The sequence below is a fragment of the Equus asinus genome, chromosome 6, assembly GCF_041296235.1.
Source record: "Equus asinus isolate D_3611 breed Donkey chromosome 6, EquAss-T2T_v2, whole genome shotgun sequence".
NCBI lineage: Eukaryota > Metazoa > Chordata > Mammalia > Perissodactyla > Equidae > Equus > Equus asinus.
The window spans coordinates 44,347,200-44,363,727 of NC_091795.1; the positions used below are offsets into that span (position 1 = coordinate 44,347,200).

The 16,528-nt window shown below is 45.3% G+C and overlaps 1 protein-coding gene across 2 annotated transcripts in view; it reads right to left on the reverse strand.

Moving 5' to 3' along the window:
- The window catches only part of ANTXR1 (ANTXR cell adhesion molecule 1), a 218,814-nt gene that overhangs the window by 55,485 nt on the left and 146,801 nt on the right, over window positions 1–16,528 (reverse strand). For both annotated transcript variants that reach the window (XM_044772614.2, XM_070512010.1), the window contains exons 14-16: window positions 15,802–15,843; window positions 7,393–7,488; window positions 6,719–6,886 (exon numbers count right to left, since the gene is read on the reverse strand). In XM_044772614.2, the coding sequence (XP_044628549.1) occupies window positions 6,719–6,886; window positions 7,393–7,488; window positions 15,802–15,843 (306 nt within the window). The remainder of the gene's footprint in view (window positions 1–6,718; window positions 6,887–7,392; window positions 7,489–15,801; window positions 15,844–16,528) is intronic.

Below are 16,528 nucleotides of genomic sequence, written 5' to 3' on the forward strand. Positions count from 1 at the left end.
CGGATCTGGGTGTCCAATTACCTACCAAATCTTAGTTGTAATGTAGATGTATCACAGGTATTGAAAACCAAACATCACAACTGAGCTATCTTTCCCCAAATCTGCTCCTCTTTTTGCATACCCTGCCTTGGTTGATGGCACCACCGACAACCAGACAGGCAAGCTGACACCAAAGAATCATTCTCACCTCCTCTCCCTCGGCCACCTCCTCATATCCAATTTGACCACAGCGGGTGGATGTTCTCTCTGTAACAGCTCTCCTGTTGCTTCGTCCTGCCCACACCTGTCCCACCATCTCCATGGCGACTGCCTTGGCCCAGGCTCTCATGATCTTTCACTCATTCTGTGAACAACTTCCAATTGGTCTTTCACCTCCAGACTCCCTGTTCTCTGTCCTAGTTGATTAATAATGGATTTCATTGCTAGTCCAAATGGATACATTGCAGCTAATAAAAAAGCCTCAAGAAACATCTTACTAGCAGTGTGAATTTGGGCAAGTTGCCTAACCTCTCTGTGCCTTGGTTTTTCCATTTATAAAATGGGAATAGTAGTAGATTCTACTTTCGAGGGTTGTCGTGAGAGATAAAGGAGTGGGTGTATGGAAAGGCCTTGCAACTGTGCCTGACTTGTCACCCAGGTGAATTTCTGTCGTCGGGCTCTTCTGGACACGGTGAGACTAGTTAGTTCCAGTTGCACCCTCAGTCTTCTGAGTTCTGACTGTTCCACAAATGAAGCCAAAGTCACCACTCTGTGGCACAGAAAACAGTCTACACAGCCTACAAGGCTTTCTACTCCTACATAAGGTAGCTTTTTTTTTTTTTTTGAGGAAGATTAGCCCTGAGCTAACATCTGCCACCAATCCTCCTCTTTTTGCTGAGGAAGACTGGCCCTGAGCTAACATCCGTGCCCATCTTCCTTTACTTTATATGTGGGATGCCTACCACAGCATGGCTTGCCAAGCAGCACCATGTCCACACGCGGGATCCGAACTGGTGAACCCCGGGACGCCGAAGCGGAACGTGTGCACTTAACTGCTGCGCCACCGGGCGCCAGCCCCTAAGGTAGCTTTTTACGTAAGAGTTGAAGTAAGCTTTAGAATAAGAGTGTTCGCAACCAAGAAGAGGAGAAAAAAGTAACTCTACCGTCAAAGAGAAGTGCATGACAAAGGCTCTTGGAGCCTTGATTCTCTGCAAGTAGGCAGAAGTCTGTCATTTCAAGACAGTAGCTGATGGACTTAGTAATTACATCCCTTTGGGGCCAGAAGAGCCTCAGGGGCCTCTTCCAGTCAGCCCACGGGCTTTACCCAAAGCCTGGGGAGGAGCCTTTGAGTTGACTCCATTGTTTATTTCAGATTTGAGTGTCCATCATGCACAGGCCTCTCTGTGGGACACATTTTAAGACACTGGGTCTCACTCCTCAGGAGAAATGCCCAACTGCTTCTGTGAAGTGAAAAGATTTCCCCACCATCCTGGGGACCCTCTGCCAGCGTGTATGTGCCGACATTTAAAAATAGCTTTCCTTCTTATGAAGTTGACTGTAAAATGAGAAATTTACCAATTCCAGGCTCCCAAACTGTACCTCAGTCTCAGACAATACGGTCCACCCACCAAGGCAGACAAACTGGAAGTCCTGTGTAAACGTGGCTTTTGTTTCCTCCTAAACATAAGATTGCGCTAGGAAGGGTCATGCGGCCATCGTTCGTTCAAAGAACCCTGGTGCGTGGGGTTTGTGGCTGGGTTTCCTTTTCTTTCCTTTTTTTCTTTTTTCGGCCAGGCAGCAGCTGTGCCTTCTCCTCTGGTTTGTCTGCCTCCACTGGTTGGAAGTTAGTCAGAAGTTGAGAATTTTGAGGGTAGTTCAACTTATAGGGCCATTATAGACTAACACTTGAATTTTTACAACTTAAGAATATATGGTAAATATTATGACCCGTGCTTCCGCTCAGATAAATTAAGGCAGAAAGTTGGAAACTTTCCCTACACACACACATACGCATGCACACACTCACACTGGGTCATTTTTGTTTTGCTCTTTTTTTCTTTTGGTCTTTGTTTAAAACAAGTTTGGAGCCATTCTAAAAAGTAGCCAGAGAGGGACAAAAAAAATCTGTTCCACATCAACAGCCCATCTGACAACACTTAAGGCTTTGGTGTGTCTTCCTGGGTTTCATGCAGCACAAAAATGTCACGACTGAATGCCACTTGATTACAAGGTCAAGGTGCTTAAGGCCAGGGATGACAGGTTGGCCTCACGGAGAACGAACAGAAGACCACCGCCCTCCCAGGCCCTGCCAGTAGGGTGGGCTAACCCTGCTCCTTCATGGTCTGGCTCTCTTGCAGAGAACAGCTGGTCAGCCTGGCCAGCAGGGTCTGGCTTTTGTTCTTCTGCTGTCATTTCTGTCATTTCCAGTCACATGGAAGAGCTACTGGAAAAGGAGAAAAATCATTACTGTGAAGGCTGCAAGCCTTCCAGCAAACCTGAAAACAGTCCTGGTTTTAATCTATCTGGTGGCCATACATCTGGGCATGACTTAACTTGTCTGAAATGGTCAGTCCCAATTTAATGAGAAGCATGGGGTGCTATAAATCCGGGGGGTGAAAACCGAGCAAAGGAAAATTCAGCCAAATATCGGAAAATTTCCTGGTCATGAGCCTGGAATGAGGAAAGGGTGAAGTGTGGTCAGTGTGGTGTCTTAAATTAGACTGGGCAACAGTGGAGAGAAGCCCACCGTGGACTCCTTCTCTTAATGACTTCCCACTGAGTTTGCTTAGCAAATGTGCTCACCTGCTTCTCTGCTTCTCAAATCTATTCCATGGAATGCATGACAAAAGGGAGTTGAATGCAATACGTATAAAGATGTCTATGACTCTGACCACTTTCACTGGGGAGCTAGGAGTCTTCCCAGTACCTCCCGAAAGTTTTGCACTAGGTGGAGGTGTTCTCCCTGTGTAGAGTGAGGGCAGAGAGTGGACTGGTTATTCTCCAGCAGCTGCCTGCTCTCTGTTTCTCTGCCTTCCTTGCTCTGTGCCTTGGAAGCCTGACCTCTACAGATGTCATCATTTGGCTTCCTTTGGATTTGGCCAATAGGTGGCACCAGAAGGAAATGAGAGGGCAAGACAATGGTGAGGTCGGGGTGTTGTTCCCTCTGCTGCCTCCCTCCCCCCTGCCCCCAACAGTGGCTTCATTCTTATAGGACAAGAGTCTGCAAACATTTTCTGTAAAGGGCCAGAGAGTCAATATTTTAGGTTTTGTAGGTCAAGGGGCAAACTCAAGGGTATTATGAAGGTACTTATATAACCATTAAAAAAAATAAACACCATTCTTGGCTTGTGGGCCACACAAAAATAGGTGGCAGGGTAGATGTAGATTGCTGACTCCCTCTCTATGGCCACAGTGCTCACTGGGTAGCCTCTTCTCCAGGGTTGCAGCTCTCACTGGCTCCAATGATACGCTCTCCCCGCCTTGCCTTTCAGGCCAAGGGTCTATCAGCTCCCACTGTTGGTAGTTTCTGGGTGCCTCACCATCCCCGTGGGTTCCCTTAACTCTGCCCATACCTTTTGAGTGTGCCTTCTGTATCCTGCTGGGATCTTGGAAAATCTGATGAGAGGGTTCAGAAAAGGGAAGCAGAGTTTATAGTGCCACATGAGGCTAAATGTTTTGTCCAAGGTCTAGCGAATGTCCGTAGGCAATGTGGCTAAAATGGTGCTCATTGTGGAGCATGCATCATGTTACACAGTATGAACCCTGAAGTTCTGGTAGCAAGTCTGCCCTTCTTCTTCTGGACAAACAGAACACATCACGACTTTTGAATTCCTCTCTATGCTTCTGTTCTCAAACCTCCTTGTTCCTGCCCTTTCCTTACCTACCTGGCCCAGATTCAGATAAGATGACCTCTTTTTCCCTCCTCTCCTCAAAGAGATGGCAAGAGGAATGTCACCTTCCTTGGATTGAAAGTACCAAAGTGGTCTGTGTGGTCATAGGAGATAGTCTAACCAGCATGATGCTCTGGGAGTGGTTTCATTATTACATCCCATGCCTCAGCTCTTTAACAAAGATGGTGGAATCCTTACTCTATGCCAGGTACAGTGCTATTTAGTGGTGGTTCAAAGATGAGTTAAGCATAATTGGTGCCTCCAGGGGGTCAAATCTGGTGGAGAGGACTCATATACATGAGCAATCACACCAATGAGCTATTGGACATGTCCTACCTAGCAGAGTAAGCTGAGTGTTGGCGTGAGCTGTTCCACGAGCAAGAGCGGCTTTCACACTTTCTCATGTCCTAGCAAGGGAGTCCTGCTGAGGCACTCAGCAAGTCCATCAGCATCACAGGTCTTTTTCCATCTGGTTTTGGCAATTCCTTGACATTCAGATTCTCAACCACTTAACATTAATCCAGCAGTGTGTTTGTGGCAAAAAGGTACTCCATGTGAAACCTAATGTGAGTCTCCTTGCTGACACTCCTGACAAGTCACTGAAGTATGATCATGGCCTCTCTGCCATGTACCAAAGGGAAACTGCCCTCAGGGAAGGGAACCTCCTATGCAAAGCTGGCTGGAATCTTGGATGACAACTTCTTAATTGGACTTGTTAAAACCCAGATTGCTGAGCCCCACCCCCAAAGTTGCTGATTCAGTAGATCTGGGTTGGGGACTGAGAATGTGCACTTCTAATGAGTTCCCGGGGGACCCTGATGATGCTGATCCAGGGGCCACACTTTGAGAAGTAGCGATTGAACACATTGGCTATGGAGGGAGCTCAAGAGCAGGGGTTGTGGAGGGAGCAGAAACTGGGGCAACAGAGGGGTACTGCCTAGGGAGTCTGGATGAGAGATTTGAAAAGGGAGGCATTGGGGAAACTAGGAGTTTTGCTTGATGAGAAAAAGTTGTCAAGTTGTGAGGGCCAGCGAGTCTTCGAAAGCCTTTTGTGAGCCTCTGAGTCATTAGGTTTGAGACATTAGGTCTGGGGATCTGTATTTTTCAAGCTTTCCCAGGTGATCCTGATACTCAGCCAGATTTGAGAACCTCTGTGTATTCAGTGTCCGGCAGTGACCAGCACATGGTAGACGCACAGCAAATACTCATTGAATTGATACTAATTCCAAGTGGGTGCTGGGCATGTTTTTAGATTTCTAAATCTAGTTGTCCATATCCTTGTTTATTTCATAAAACTTAGTCCTAAACCACCAGTTAATAGAGGAATGACACGCTCTCAAGCAGAAATCGGATTCTTCAAACAGAATTAATGTTCTCTCAACATCCAAGATTACAGAAATGAAAACCCGGCTCTAACCAAATATGTTGTATGAGTCACAAGGTACAGATTCCTGAAAACAACATAATAGAAAATCCCCTTTCTTCTTCATCTTTGAGATTCTGTTTGGCTCCTTCCTGTCTGCGCATGCATGCACGCCACTGCATGTTCCACATTAGGAATTAATTAGAAGCAAACAGCTGTTAGTCAAGCAAGCTACATTTCGCCCACATCTTTCCAGAGTTCAATCCATTGCCCCAGGGGGCTTATCTTAAAAAAGAATCTCACTGCTTTAAACACAGCAAACCAAAATGAAAATGCATTGCAATTAGCGTGAGCATGGGCTAGCTCGGCTGACAAGAGTTTACTACCAATATAGTTTCACTCCACTGTATAAAGTGGTTATTTCTTTTGATTTCAGAGGAGAAGGGCTGTTCTAAAATTAGCAAATAACTCAGTGAATGATGAATATTATTTTTGTTGTCATTGGAAGAGGGGTAAGGCTGTGCGTGTGGGTGAGTGTGTGTATGCGGTGGTGATGAGAGCTGGCTCTTATAGTAAGTCTTTCACTTGAGGCCTTGGAGTTCGTCCAGCTCTGTTTGCAGCACAGAACTAGAGGCTGTAGACCTGAGTTGGAGCCTTGGCTTCCAGACCTGGGTAGAGCAAGAACTTTGCTTATCTCCATTTTCTCCTGTATGAGCTGAGGGAGTGGGGATCGATTATGTCAGTCTTTGCAGCTATGATTTTCTAGTGCTCTCTGACAACTGGCAGAGTGCAGGCACTTACGGATAAGGATGAAGAGCAAAGGTGTTGAATGAATCACATGAATTCAAAGACATTTGCACACAAGAGGAAGTGAAAAGAGCCCTTCCCATAGGAAGCATGAACTGCCTCCTATGGTTTAAATTTCTCAATAAGCCAAAGAGGTTTTAAGCTCTGGAGCTGTGGGGGGAAGAGAGATAGTGGAGAAAAAGGGTTTTGCTCACAGCCAGGAAGAGTGAGTCTTAGATCCATGGCTAATGTAATCTACCAGCGGGCCCTGATACACTGGTGGGAGGCTGGAACAAAGGGGAATGGACTTATGATATGACAAAAGGAAGAAAGATCAGGCATCAAGGGGAATCCTGTCATTTTTGTTAGATAGTGAAATTGTCTGCCAATGAAGTTATGAGATGTTATGGAAATTTACAATGATCCTCTAGGGTTACTACCCAAGACACTTGACTCATAGTCCACTCTCATTCCACTTCTTTGTCATGAAAAAGAAAAAAATGCCTAGTTCTCAACCTTGATAATGTGGAAATTGAGAAAGTAAGTAACTGTACCTTCAAGTCCATAGTTTTAGAAATTTGTTCCTTTGCGATAATATGGAATTTGGATGGATATTTTATCATGTCAAGAGAGTCTGATTCTTACTATGTAAGTGCCTTATCAGGAGTGAGGATGGATTTTTGAGTAGAAAGAGACACACCTTGATCGGAGAGTACCACTTCCGGGGAGAAGAGGGCCGACGCATGTTGTTGTTGAGATTTCGAGGTTCAGGGAATTCATACTCCTGTTCTGGCATCTTGACTCTTGCATTCTTTGCCTTTTCCAACTTAGCACCTTCTTCTGTGGAGCCCTTTTCTCCCCAACGAACCTAAAATAAACAAATTACAAAAAAATGAAATGACAAAATGAAATATGATGCCCCTGGGGAATGTGGATCACAGATGCATGTGTGATGGGCAATGCAAGTGCTACTTGATCCTCAATTCCTTTGGGCTTTGAGAGCTACACAAGAGGGAGGTGTGGAAACAGAGAAAGAGGGAAGCTGAAGAGACAGCAAGCCATGTGGATGGATATTAGGGGAGGAATTGTCCAGGTTGTGGAGACAGCCTTGTAGGCCCAGGCAAGAACTTTGGATTTTATTCCAGTGAGAGGAGAAAGCACTGGGGGGTTTGGGCAGATGAACAAACTGCTCTGACTCAAAATAGGTAAGATATGGGAGTGCACAGTTAAAAGGCTGTACTTGCCATCTCTCCATCTGATGCCTCACAATTCACATCCCCGCTAGACCTCAAGTATGAGTTTTAACCGCTTTGCTTGGGTTTTCCATCACTGAGTAGTCAGCACAGATATAAATACATTAAGTTGTACTCTTACCTCCATCCTTTTAATGCCTCCAACGCCTCGCCCACCATAATAAGAGGCATCTACCGTAGGCCACTTTTTCTTAGGCAGACCATCATCATCTTCTTCCTGCAGAGAGATTGTGATACATAAAGGAAGGAAAGCACCATTGCTGTATGGTGTGCCCACTATGGCAAGGTGGACAGGAACAGACTGCCTGGGTTAAATCCCAGGGCTCCACTTACTGGGGCCTTGGGCAAGTCACTTAACCTACGTAAGCTTAGTTTCCTTCTTCATGAAGTGGGAGTGAAAGCAGTAATAACTGGTCAGTTTGTGGCTGTGATACTAAGACCTGTTGTCTTCTGCATCTCTGCTCCTATAGGGTATCTCCTCTAATCCCACCCACACACTGGTGACTTGTGAATTTTTATCTTCATCCCTGACTCCTCTGAACTCCGACTGTTGACACTGATGTCTCCTCTTGGGGGACTAATAAACATCTCAACAATACCACATCAAAGAGAAGTCCTGACTTCCCCACCTCAAACCTGCTCCTCCCATAGTCTTTCTTACTGCCTGGGAGTCACTGTTGAATTTGTTCTCTCCCCTACTGCCCCTCCCCCACCCCATCCCAATTTGCCAGCAAGTTCTGTTGACTCTACTTCGAAAAGATTCCAAATCTGTGACTTCTCCACCTGCACCCCCACCCCCATCACCATACCACCATCTTGCTCCCAAGCCCCCATTAGCTTTCCTCTGGATCCTGCAGCGGCCTCCTAACTGGCCTCTCTGCTGCCCTCTTACTTGCCTGCAACCCATTCTCCACAAAGCGGCAGAATATCCCAACCCCAACTCTGTCCTGTGGGCTTGAGCCCTCCCTCCCCTCTCCAGCCTTTTCCTGCTCATGCTCCCTTCCTCCCTGCACTCCCACTTGCTTGCCCTCTCTCTGTCTCTCAGATATTCTGAGCACATTCCTGACTCAAGGCCTGTGTACAAGCTGTCCCCTTGTCCAGGAATGCCTTTTCCCCGGTCTTCTCATGGTTGGATCGTCCTTATCACTCCTTGGAGGGGCCTTCCCTGGACATCCTTCTGGAGTAGCCTCAGTCTCTTCATCCCATCAATCTGTTTTATTTTTAGTTATGGCTCTTATCATGGCTTGATATTTATTTATTGTCTTTCTCTCCATGCCGGAATGGAAGTTCCAAGGAAGCTTCTCTTTATTTGTCATGTTTACCATTGTATTCTCAGCTTTTAGATTGGCACCTACACATGGTAGGTGCTCAAGAATTATCTGTTCACTTTACAATGAAATGAAATGAGATGATTCAAATAAAGCAGTTGACTCAGTGTCTGCGACTTGGTTCAGTGGCAGGAAGTTAGCACTTAGTATATTTTTTAAGATGAAGGGAGAAAACGAGGAACTCGTAACTTTATGGGTGGAAAAGGGAAGGATGATTAGCAAAACTGCTCCTCATCTTGGCACTGAATTATTCCTGCTGTGGGGAGAAAAGATCACCCTCTATAGTCATGATGGGCTATAGGGTGGTGGCGTGATTTCCCTCCTGGGTAGAGAAAGGAAGCTGAAAAGGGGGTCTGCAAAGCAGAGGAATGAGCCCCAGGGGACAAAAATGCTCAGAACAAGCCTGCTTCCCACAGCCTTGTGTTGGGGTCATCTGGGGAGTCAAGAACTTGGAGTGGAGTCCTGTGGGGGGCCACCACTGCGTGCAAAGGGGCATCCATGCAGGAGGCAAGCAACAAAGCAAGAGCAAGTGGTTGGCAGAAGGGAAGTCAGAGCCGGAGGTGACAAAGCAAAAACAGTAACACAGTAACACAGTAAGACTCCCTGGTTGACCTGCTGTGCTTGGGATGGGCAGGCTTCTTTTTAAAAAATTTAATGTATCTGAAAGGACAGTGATCACAGCAGGCCAGAGGACTTGCAACATTCTGGGAGCTGACACTTGGGTCAGTCTCTCTTTCTCTTTTTAGAACAGATCTGTCCTTCACCGCGGTACCGTGAGCCCCGAAGGCACAGTGGCTTCTGTTGACCCTTGTATTCTAAGTCTTGCACAGAGCCTGATGCACAGTAGGTGCTGAATGAACACGTAGTGAATTTGTGATAACCACAGTTGGATTTCTGTAGCCTTTCCCATGTATGTGCCGGTCACTCTTCCAAGTGCTTGCCTTAACCCTGCAATCCCACAGCCAGCCAGTGAGGTAGGTGGTGCTATTCTGCCCATTTTAGAGAGAAGGAACAGAGAGGTTAAGAGACAGGTCTGCATTTTGCTTTTCCAGTCATTTGATGGTATCAAGTAAATACTAGTTTTCTACTTCTCACCCCTTGTAGCTGCTAATTTTGAAGATTTATGACTACAAAATGTGGCAAAATAATAAATAAAGAAAAAAGAACCCAAATAAGAAAATACTATAGTTCACAGTATTTTACCTTATGATATAATTTCAGAGGACTTATGATGTCAAACCAGGAAGCTGAGGCATCTTACATAGACGTTAAACGTTACCACCAGAGTTTGGCTGTGTCATATATGAAATTTGGCTTCAAAGAGCCTGAGTCTAGCGTAGTTTTCAAAGGACATCACTGAAATTATTTCATCCAAAACTGAACCTAACAGCATCAAGAACATAAGAAACGCCAAGAATAAAGGTGCTTTATTCAACAGGGGACTGAAATGGTCTCATGAGTCTCCTAATTTTTTAAATGACAGGAGCACAAACAATAGAGAGCATCTAACAGCTTTTTCATTGCAAAGAAGAGGAGAGTCACATCTAGAGAGATGAAGAGACCAGCACCGCTGACGTTCTGTTCTGGTTTGCTGATGCCTTGTTCTGGCATTTCCCCCCATACTTGCACACGGAGCTGCCCTCCCTCTCACCTCTTCCCTCCTGCCCAGGACTCGCCCCGGCCTCTCTTTCTGGGCTGTTCCTGGGTAAGGAGGCCCGGCCAGACTACTGCGCATGTGCAGGAGCCAGCGTCCCACAACAGGAAATGCCGGGACTTAAATCTGCTCCACATGCTCCTGATCCGCCAAGCCTGCCATTTAATCCCCTGACCTAAGCTTGCCTGCCAAACTCAAACAACAACAGCAAAAAGCGACACAAAGGCCCAGGGTTTCACCAAGGGGAGAGTCAGAATTTCCTTGCAGTTACCATGGCTCTGTTTACACATTCTAGAGACGGGGAGAGTTTTGCAATCTGCAGAAGAGAAGGGAATCTTTGATGTGTCTTTTCATTTGGCCAAAAATTGATGGAGTAAAATCTCAGTCCCCAGCAAGTCCACTAAGAAAACTGACAGCACCTTAGGTGAATCTGTACATCTAATTAAATATAAGGGCTCTTGGGAAGTTCCCCTCACACTGCCCTTCAAGGATGTAGCAGGGAGAGTAAAATCCACCAGTGTAGAAATCCGCTATGATTATTGGAGGACGGGGTAGATAGACTGAACTGCTTTGTGTGAGCAAAGCAGTAGGAATTGGGGCTTGTAGGCAGTCAGCAGAAGATGCGCAGAAAAGAGTGGAAGATGGCTACCAGCCAACTGCCAGGGCCCACCTGAGCAGATGGTAGAGATAACCTCCCAGTAGCAGAAATGGTAAAGAAGAGGCTGTTTAATATTCTGTCGGAAGTTATTTGCTGGCTGCACTGTGTTGTAACCACTCCCATACTTTTAAACTTTCAGTAAAAGTCCCTACTCAGACAGCCTTGTGCTCGTGGTGCCTTTGGGGGAGTGTAGGTGTTAGGTTTGCTAGATGATGTCTAGTAAATGAAGAAGAGGAGATATCGCAGAAGCAGCAAGAAGTAGGAGTCAGTGGTGCCTGGAGAAACCGCAGAGATTAGGGAGGGATGCTGGTTTCCTTCAAGGGAAGTTGTTTAAATCTTAAAGGATGTGATGGCCAGATGTCCAGTTGGCTTATGTTTGGGTAACACAAATGGCAGCACATTACTCAGATGGTAGAGGCCCATTCTGACCGGCTTGTCCTGAGGCAGATCTGGGCGTGCCCCTGGCAGCAGTCCTGTTCTAGGGGCAGATGGCTGTAGAATAGGAAGTCTGATGCACACATTTGTTTAGCCCGTAATTGGATCAGTCCTGTGCTGTCTTCAGACACCGAACTCTTCCATCTTTCCAATCATGCCAGACTTTTGGACAGCTCCACACTTCAACATTCGCGGTTCCATTTGCTTGAAACACCCTTTCCCCACTTCTTCTACCTGCCTTTTAAGGTATCAGTGGATTGTAACCCATTCTGTGAAGAATTCCCTGATTTCCTGGAGAATTCAATGCTGCCTTCTTGTGTTCCCCACAGCTCCTTGTATTGACCTTCACTCACTCAACAAATATTTAACTATTAGTTAGTTATTAAGCAAACCAGCGAGTGGAAGGGGTGAGACCCCTGATCCTAGGGCTGCCTCACTCCTCCGTGTACACTGTGCACTGGACAACTCCAGAGACTTCGTGTGAATAGCACCCCTTAGAGTTGTGCATATGGTGGCCCTCTCAGACTCAATCCCCAACTTCTTTAACATTCCTGCTTCTCTGATTTCCATTTGCCAGAAGAGCCAGATGTCCAGTTTGACCAAAATACAACCTCCACTTCACTGTGGGAACCAGTGAGAACTATCTACGGACAAGAGAACATAGCAGAAACAGAATCAAGCCCAAGGAGACAGTTTTAAATTAGCCTTTGAATTCATTTTAGATTTCATTGAACTGTAACACATCTTAAACCCTTATGATAAGTTTTATATAGCTCCAAATGAGGGTCATTTATTTTTCCATTCCTTCATTCACTCACTCAGGCAACTGTAGTTGAGCCCCCACTGCTTGCCAGCACAGTGTTATATTTTAAGAAAAATAAAGGGAATGCAGCTGTCAACAAGATCATTTACATTTCCAGAGGAGTAAGTTTTGTGAGGGTGGTGACATGAGATAAAGGCCGAAGGCCACAGAAACTCCCAGGCCCAGGAGGCTCTGGAGAGCAGGAAAGTAAAATTGGCTGTACTTTCTCATTTGAAGTGTTTGGGGATACGCCAGAAGGGTCACCCTCATGTCAATCTTGGAGATGAATTCCTAGGAATGAATTGGCAAGTCAGAAGATTCCAGCAACATTTATGTTTGTAAATACAAAAAATTCCAATTGACTTAAGATTTCCTCATTCTGAGTTGCACTGAACATGTCATGGCACCATCACATCTGTGCACAGACACACAATGATTAAGGACAATACAACGATTGTCCTGTATTCTCAATAAAGAATAGTGTGTTTATTTTTTCAGAAGCAACATTCCTTTTTTTAACTATTGAAATATAAAATACTGAATTCTAGGCCTGTCCTAGGACTTCTGTTTGGAGCGTATGTGTGTGTGACAGCGTGTATGTGTGAGTGTGTATGAGAGTGTGGTTTGATGTCCATTGGAGAGAAGCGTGGTCCTTCACCCCTGCAGAGTACCAGGCTACCCTGGCTGTCCGTGTGGGCAGAGCTGTGAGGGCTACCGGGCCTGCGGCTATTAGGGAGTTCGACTTGTCTGGTCCTAGACAAGTTGTATGATTTTTCCGTGCTCGGTTTTCCCATCTAAAAAATTCTTGCCACAGAGAAATTGTTAGGATCAGTGAGGGTGATAATAAACCTGGAAATGAATTCATCATTCAAAACCGGGTGCTTATTGTTAATTGTATGCCCACCCAGGATCAAGGCCTTTAATATGCTTCCCTCCCTCTCAACTTAGAAAATCCCTGGAAGGTGATTACATTTAGAATGAAGCCATCAGATAATGTACTCGATTATTGGATTCCCCCATAAACTGCCAATTATTTGGAATAACTAGAGACTGAATGAGGAATCCTCACTCTGCTACCAATCAGAGAAGACTCCTAACCCAGGAAATGCCCCTCTTAGTTGCTAAAATTGCGCTTCCTTGCTTTCGTTGAAATCTAAAAATTTCAAGTAATTTTTCTTTTTCCTCTCTTTAGACAGAGGTATCACTGTGGGTTGTATGGAATCTCAAAAAGTTATGCCTTTTTATATTATGCATTTTGATATTCCCTACTAAAGAGGGTCACTGAGAGCTCATGATAAGGTTGTGTTCATTCTCTAAGTTTTGTTATTTAAATAGTAGATGTACCTCCCTTAGGATATGATGCTTATAGAACTGATGAAAGTTTGGGTAATTAATACTTAACTTGCTTGTATATATGGCAGGCAGTGTTTGACTTCATATAGCTATTAATTGAGAGTTAGACACTGTGTTAAGCTCTTTGGGGATAAATCAAAGATCAACTAGCTGTAGATCCTGACCTTCAAGTAGCTAATGGTCGTAAACTTTGGTGCAGAAAGAAGAGTCAATCAAAAACCCTGGGAATGCAGAGAAGGGAGACACGAGAAATTCGGTCTGACGGTAGGAATTATAGTGCATTTTGTGGAGATAGTAGCACATGAGCTGTGCTTGAAGGAGGGGGCAGGATTTGAACACAGGGAGCTGGAGTGGAGAAGGTTGTCTAGATTCAGACTGTGGTTTTCAGGGCATTGTGTAAAATACTTTGTATGGACTAAGTTACGTTATCTCTTTCCGTGAGATTTCTTTATTTTTTCCTGCCAAAACACATCAGGAAGGAGATTAGGGCTTCTTAACTTACAGGGCCAAGGAACTTTCCAAGCCAAGGCACATGCTAAGGTACTCAGCACAGCCTAGAGCCTGTCCCCACCAGCCCAGAAGCTCCTTTCCACCTAACACAACCTTTGGATCTCAAGTACCCAAGGTTGTCATTCTGTTTCAGAAGTCAGAGCTGTCTTCTTCAGGTGAAAGTACAACTTCTAGAAGAATATTAGATGAAACTGGAAAAACTCAACTACTTCTCTTTGGTTTTTAGCTATCTTTTCTTGCTGATTTTCTGGTTTGGGCTTTTGTTTCCCTCCAAAATTGTGTTGTTGGGTGTAGTACTTCATTCTACAAATACTTACTGAGCTTGTTCTGTGTGAGGAGCCCCATGTTCGTTGTTGGGCTCTGGGGTGAACCACACCCCACAGTCTTGTACCTAAGTCCCCTTGGCCATGGTGGCTGCCACGTCACCTTCCAAAGGCAAATGCAGAGCCAGCACCAGAAGAAAGGGCAACAACTCCTCTAATTGAACATAATGAGGGGAGGGAACATTCTTCACCTCAGGGCAAACAGCAACCTCATCAAGAGAGCTTCTTGCCCTGTTTTTCTTCAGGAGTATGAGACAGCTGCACGCAAGAGAAACACAGCCAAACTGAAACTGTGGAACTAGCCACGGTGCTTTCTCTCGAAGGATTGAGAAAAGGATTTTGTGGATGTAAAGAGGTTTTTTTTCCCCTCCCTTCTCTTTGCACAGCAATGTAATTTCCTCCCTTGATTTCTGGGCAGAAAGTTAGCATTCCAACAAGATGTGCTTTAATTGATTGCAGCTATTAAATCCCTTGGCTTACAGGCATATGGTTCAGGATGTAAGAGCCACATGAATTTTAAATTTAATCACTGTTCTTTCTGTATGGAGGAAACTTGACAAAGGCATTGGGAAGAGGAATGGTGAGGGGGTGGTGCTTGGTTTGCACACAACAGACCTTAGGGATTGAGAAAAATGAACTTGAAACCTCATCAATATATCTTTTGGTCCCAGTAAGTTTTCAGACCTGTACCCTGCCTTCTAAATTGGCGAGCCTTGCATCCAGGGAGGCCAGCCATCTTGGGAGTGATCAGAGGATCAGGAAAGCCACTGGCCAGGCTCTCCTGCCCAGGGATGCTCCTCGTCACTGTTGGCCCTGAACGCCTCCACTATATTCTACCCCAGACCACACTTGCACCAGAAGTGCTTACTGGCCATTTTATGGTGGAGTCTAAGATATTTTTTCTTCTTCTAAATTTTGAGGATTTGAGAGCAAGGCCACCATATTAGCATATCCCCCTCCAGTATATTTTCATTACTGCCTGGCAAATCTTTGGGTAATATTATTTTAAATTAAAGAAAAATGGAATATTCAGCATCAGGCTATTCCTAGAATCATTTATTATTTGGAGAATGTGGCTAATTTGCCCTGATCTACACACATAAAGCATAAGTCTCCACAGGGAGGAGAGAATCCTAACATGTCTATTTTGGAGGAAAAATCAGTCCCTTGGGGCTCCAAATAATTGTACTGATAAACACGTGTATGTTTGCATCTCAAATTTTACTTTTGCCAGGAGAAAACTTTCCAAAACCATTCTGTCCATAGCTGCCAGTTTAGTTTGGTTCCTGTTCATCCTCAGTTAGGAAAGAACCAAAGGCCTCCCTCCCGGCTGCTTCATAGGCAGTGGGAGCCTGGACCTGACTTAGCTCTGCTTTGCAGGGGCCTGAGTTTTGGGCCCGCCCAAGCAGCTTTCTGTCCTACCCTCCCACTTTGTCCACCTGGCTGAACTCTGCTCTGGTCACTTACCTCACTTTCCTCAGCAGGGGGTGGAGGGACCTCCTTGATAATCTGAAAAGAAAAAAAAGAATGAGTCAGTGGAAATCTCCAGCCACCTGCTTTCCAGGAGGTCTGCTCTCAAGAGATGCCTTGGTAGTGTGGCCATAGTTACCAAGGTAACGGGCCCACGTAAGGCAGGCTTGATCAATGCCATGATGTGTTTTTCTGGGCAGAAAAGCTCAGTTAGTTAGAGCATGATCCAGGCTGAGGGTTCCATTCTCAACTGTGTCTGTTTTAGTTTTGTATAGGGGCAAATGTTCCACAGGTAATAGTTTCATCTCTTACCCCAGGTAGCTATGTTACATATTCATTCACTCATTTATTCATCCAGTTATTCATGCACCTAATCATTCCCCCATCTAAACATCTACACATTTAACAAAGAACTGTACACAACAGAAGTTAAGATGGTGCTGCAGAGATGACTCAGTTACGGACCACACTCAAGCTATTGGCAGTCCTGTTAACTGTCACCGGCCCCAAGTGGTACCCAGGGAGGGAGGGTGTGATGGTCAGGAAGACCAATTCCCAACAGGGGGTGTGATAGTTCGGCAGACCAAGCCCCAACAGAGGGCAGCAAAGAGGAGTAACCAGGGATTTACTTTAGGGCCCTGATACTTAAGTGGTACAAAGATTTCCACAGCAGTATTATAAGACCGTACTCTGCAACTACCCCATCATCGGTGCTGAAGAGAGA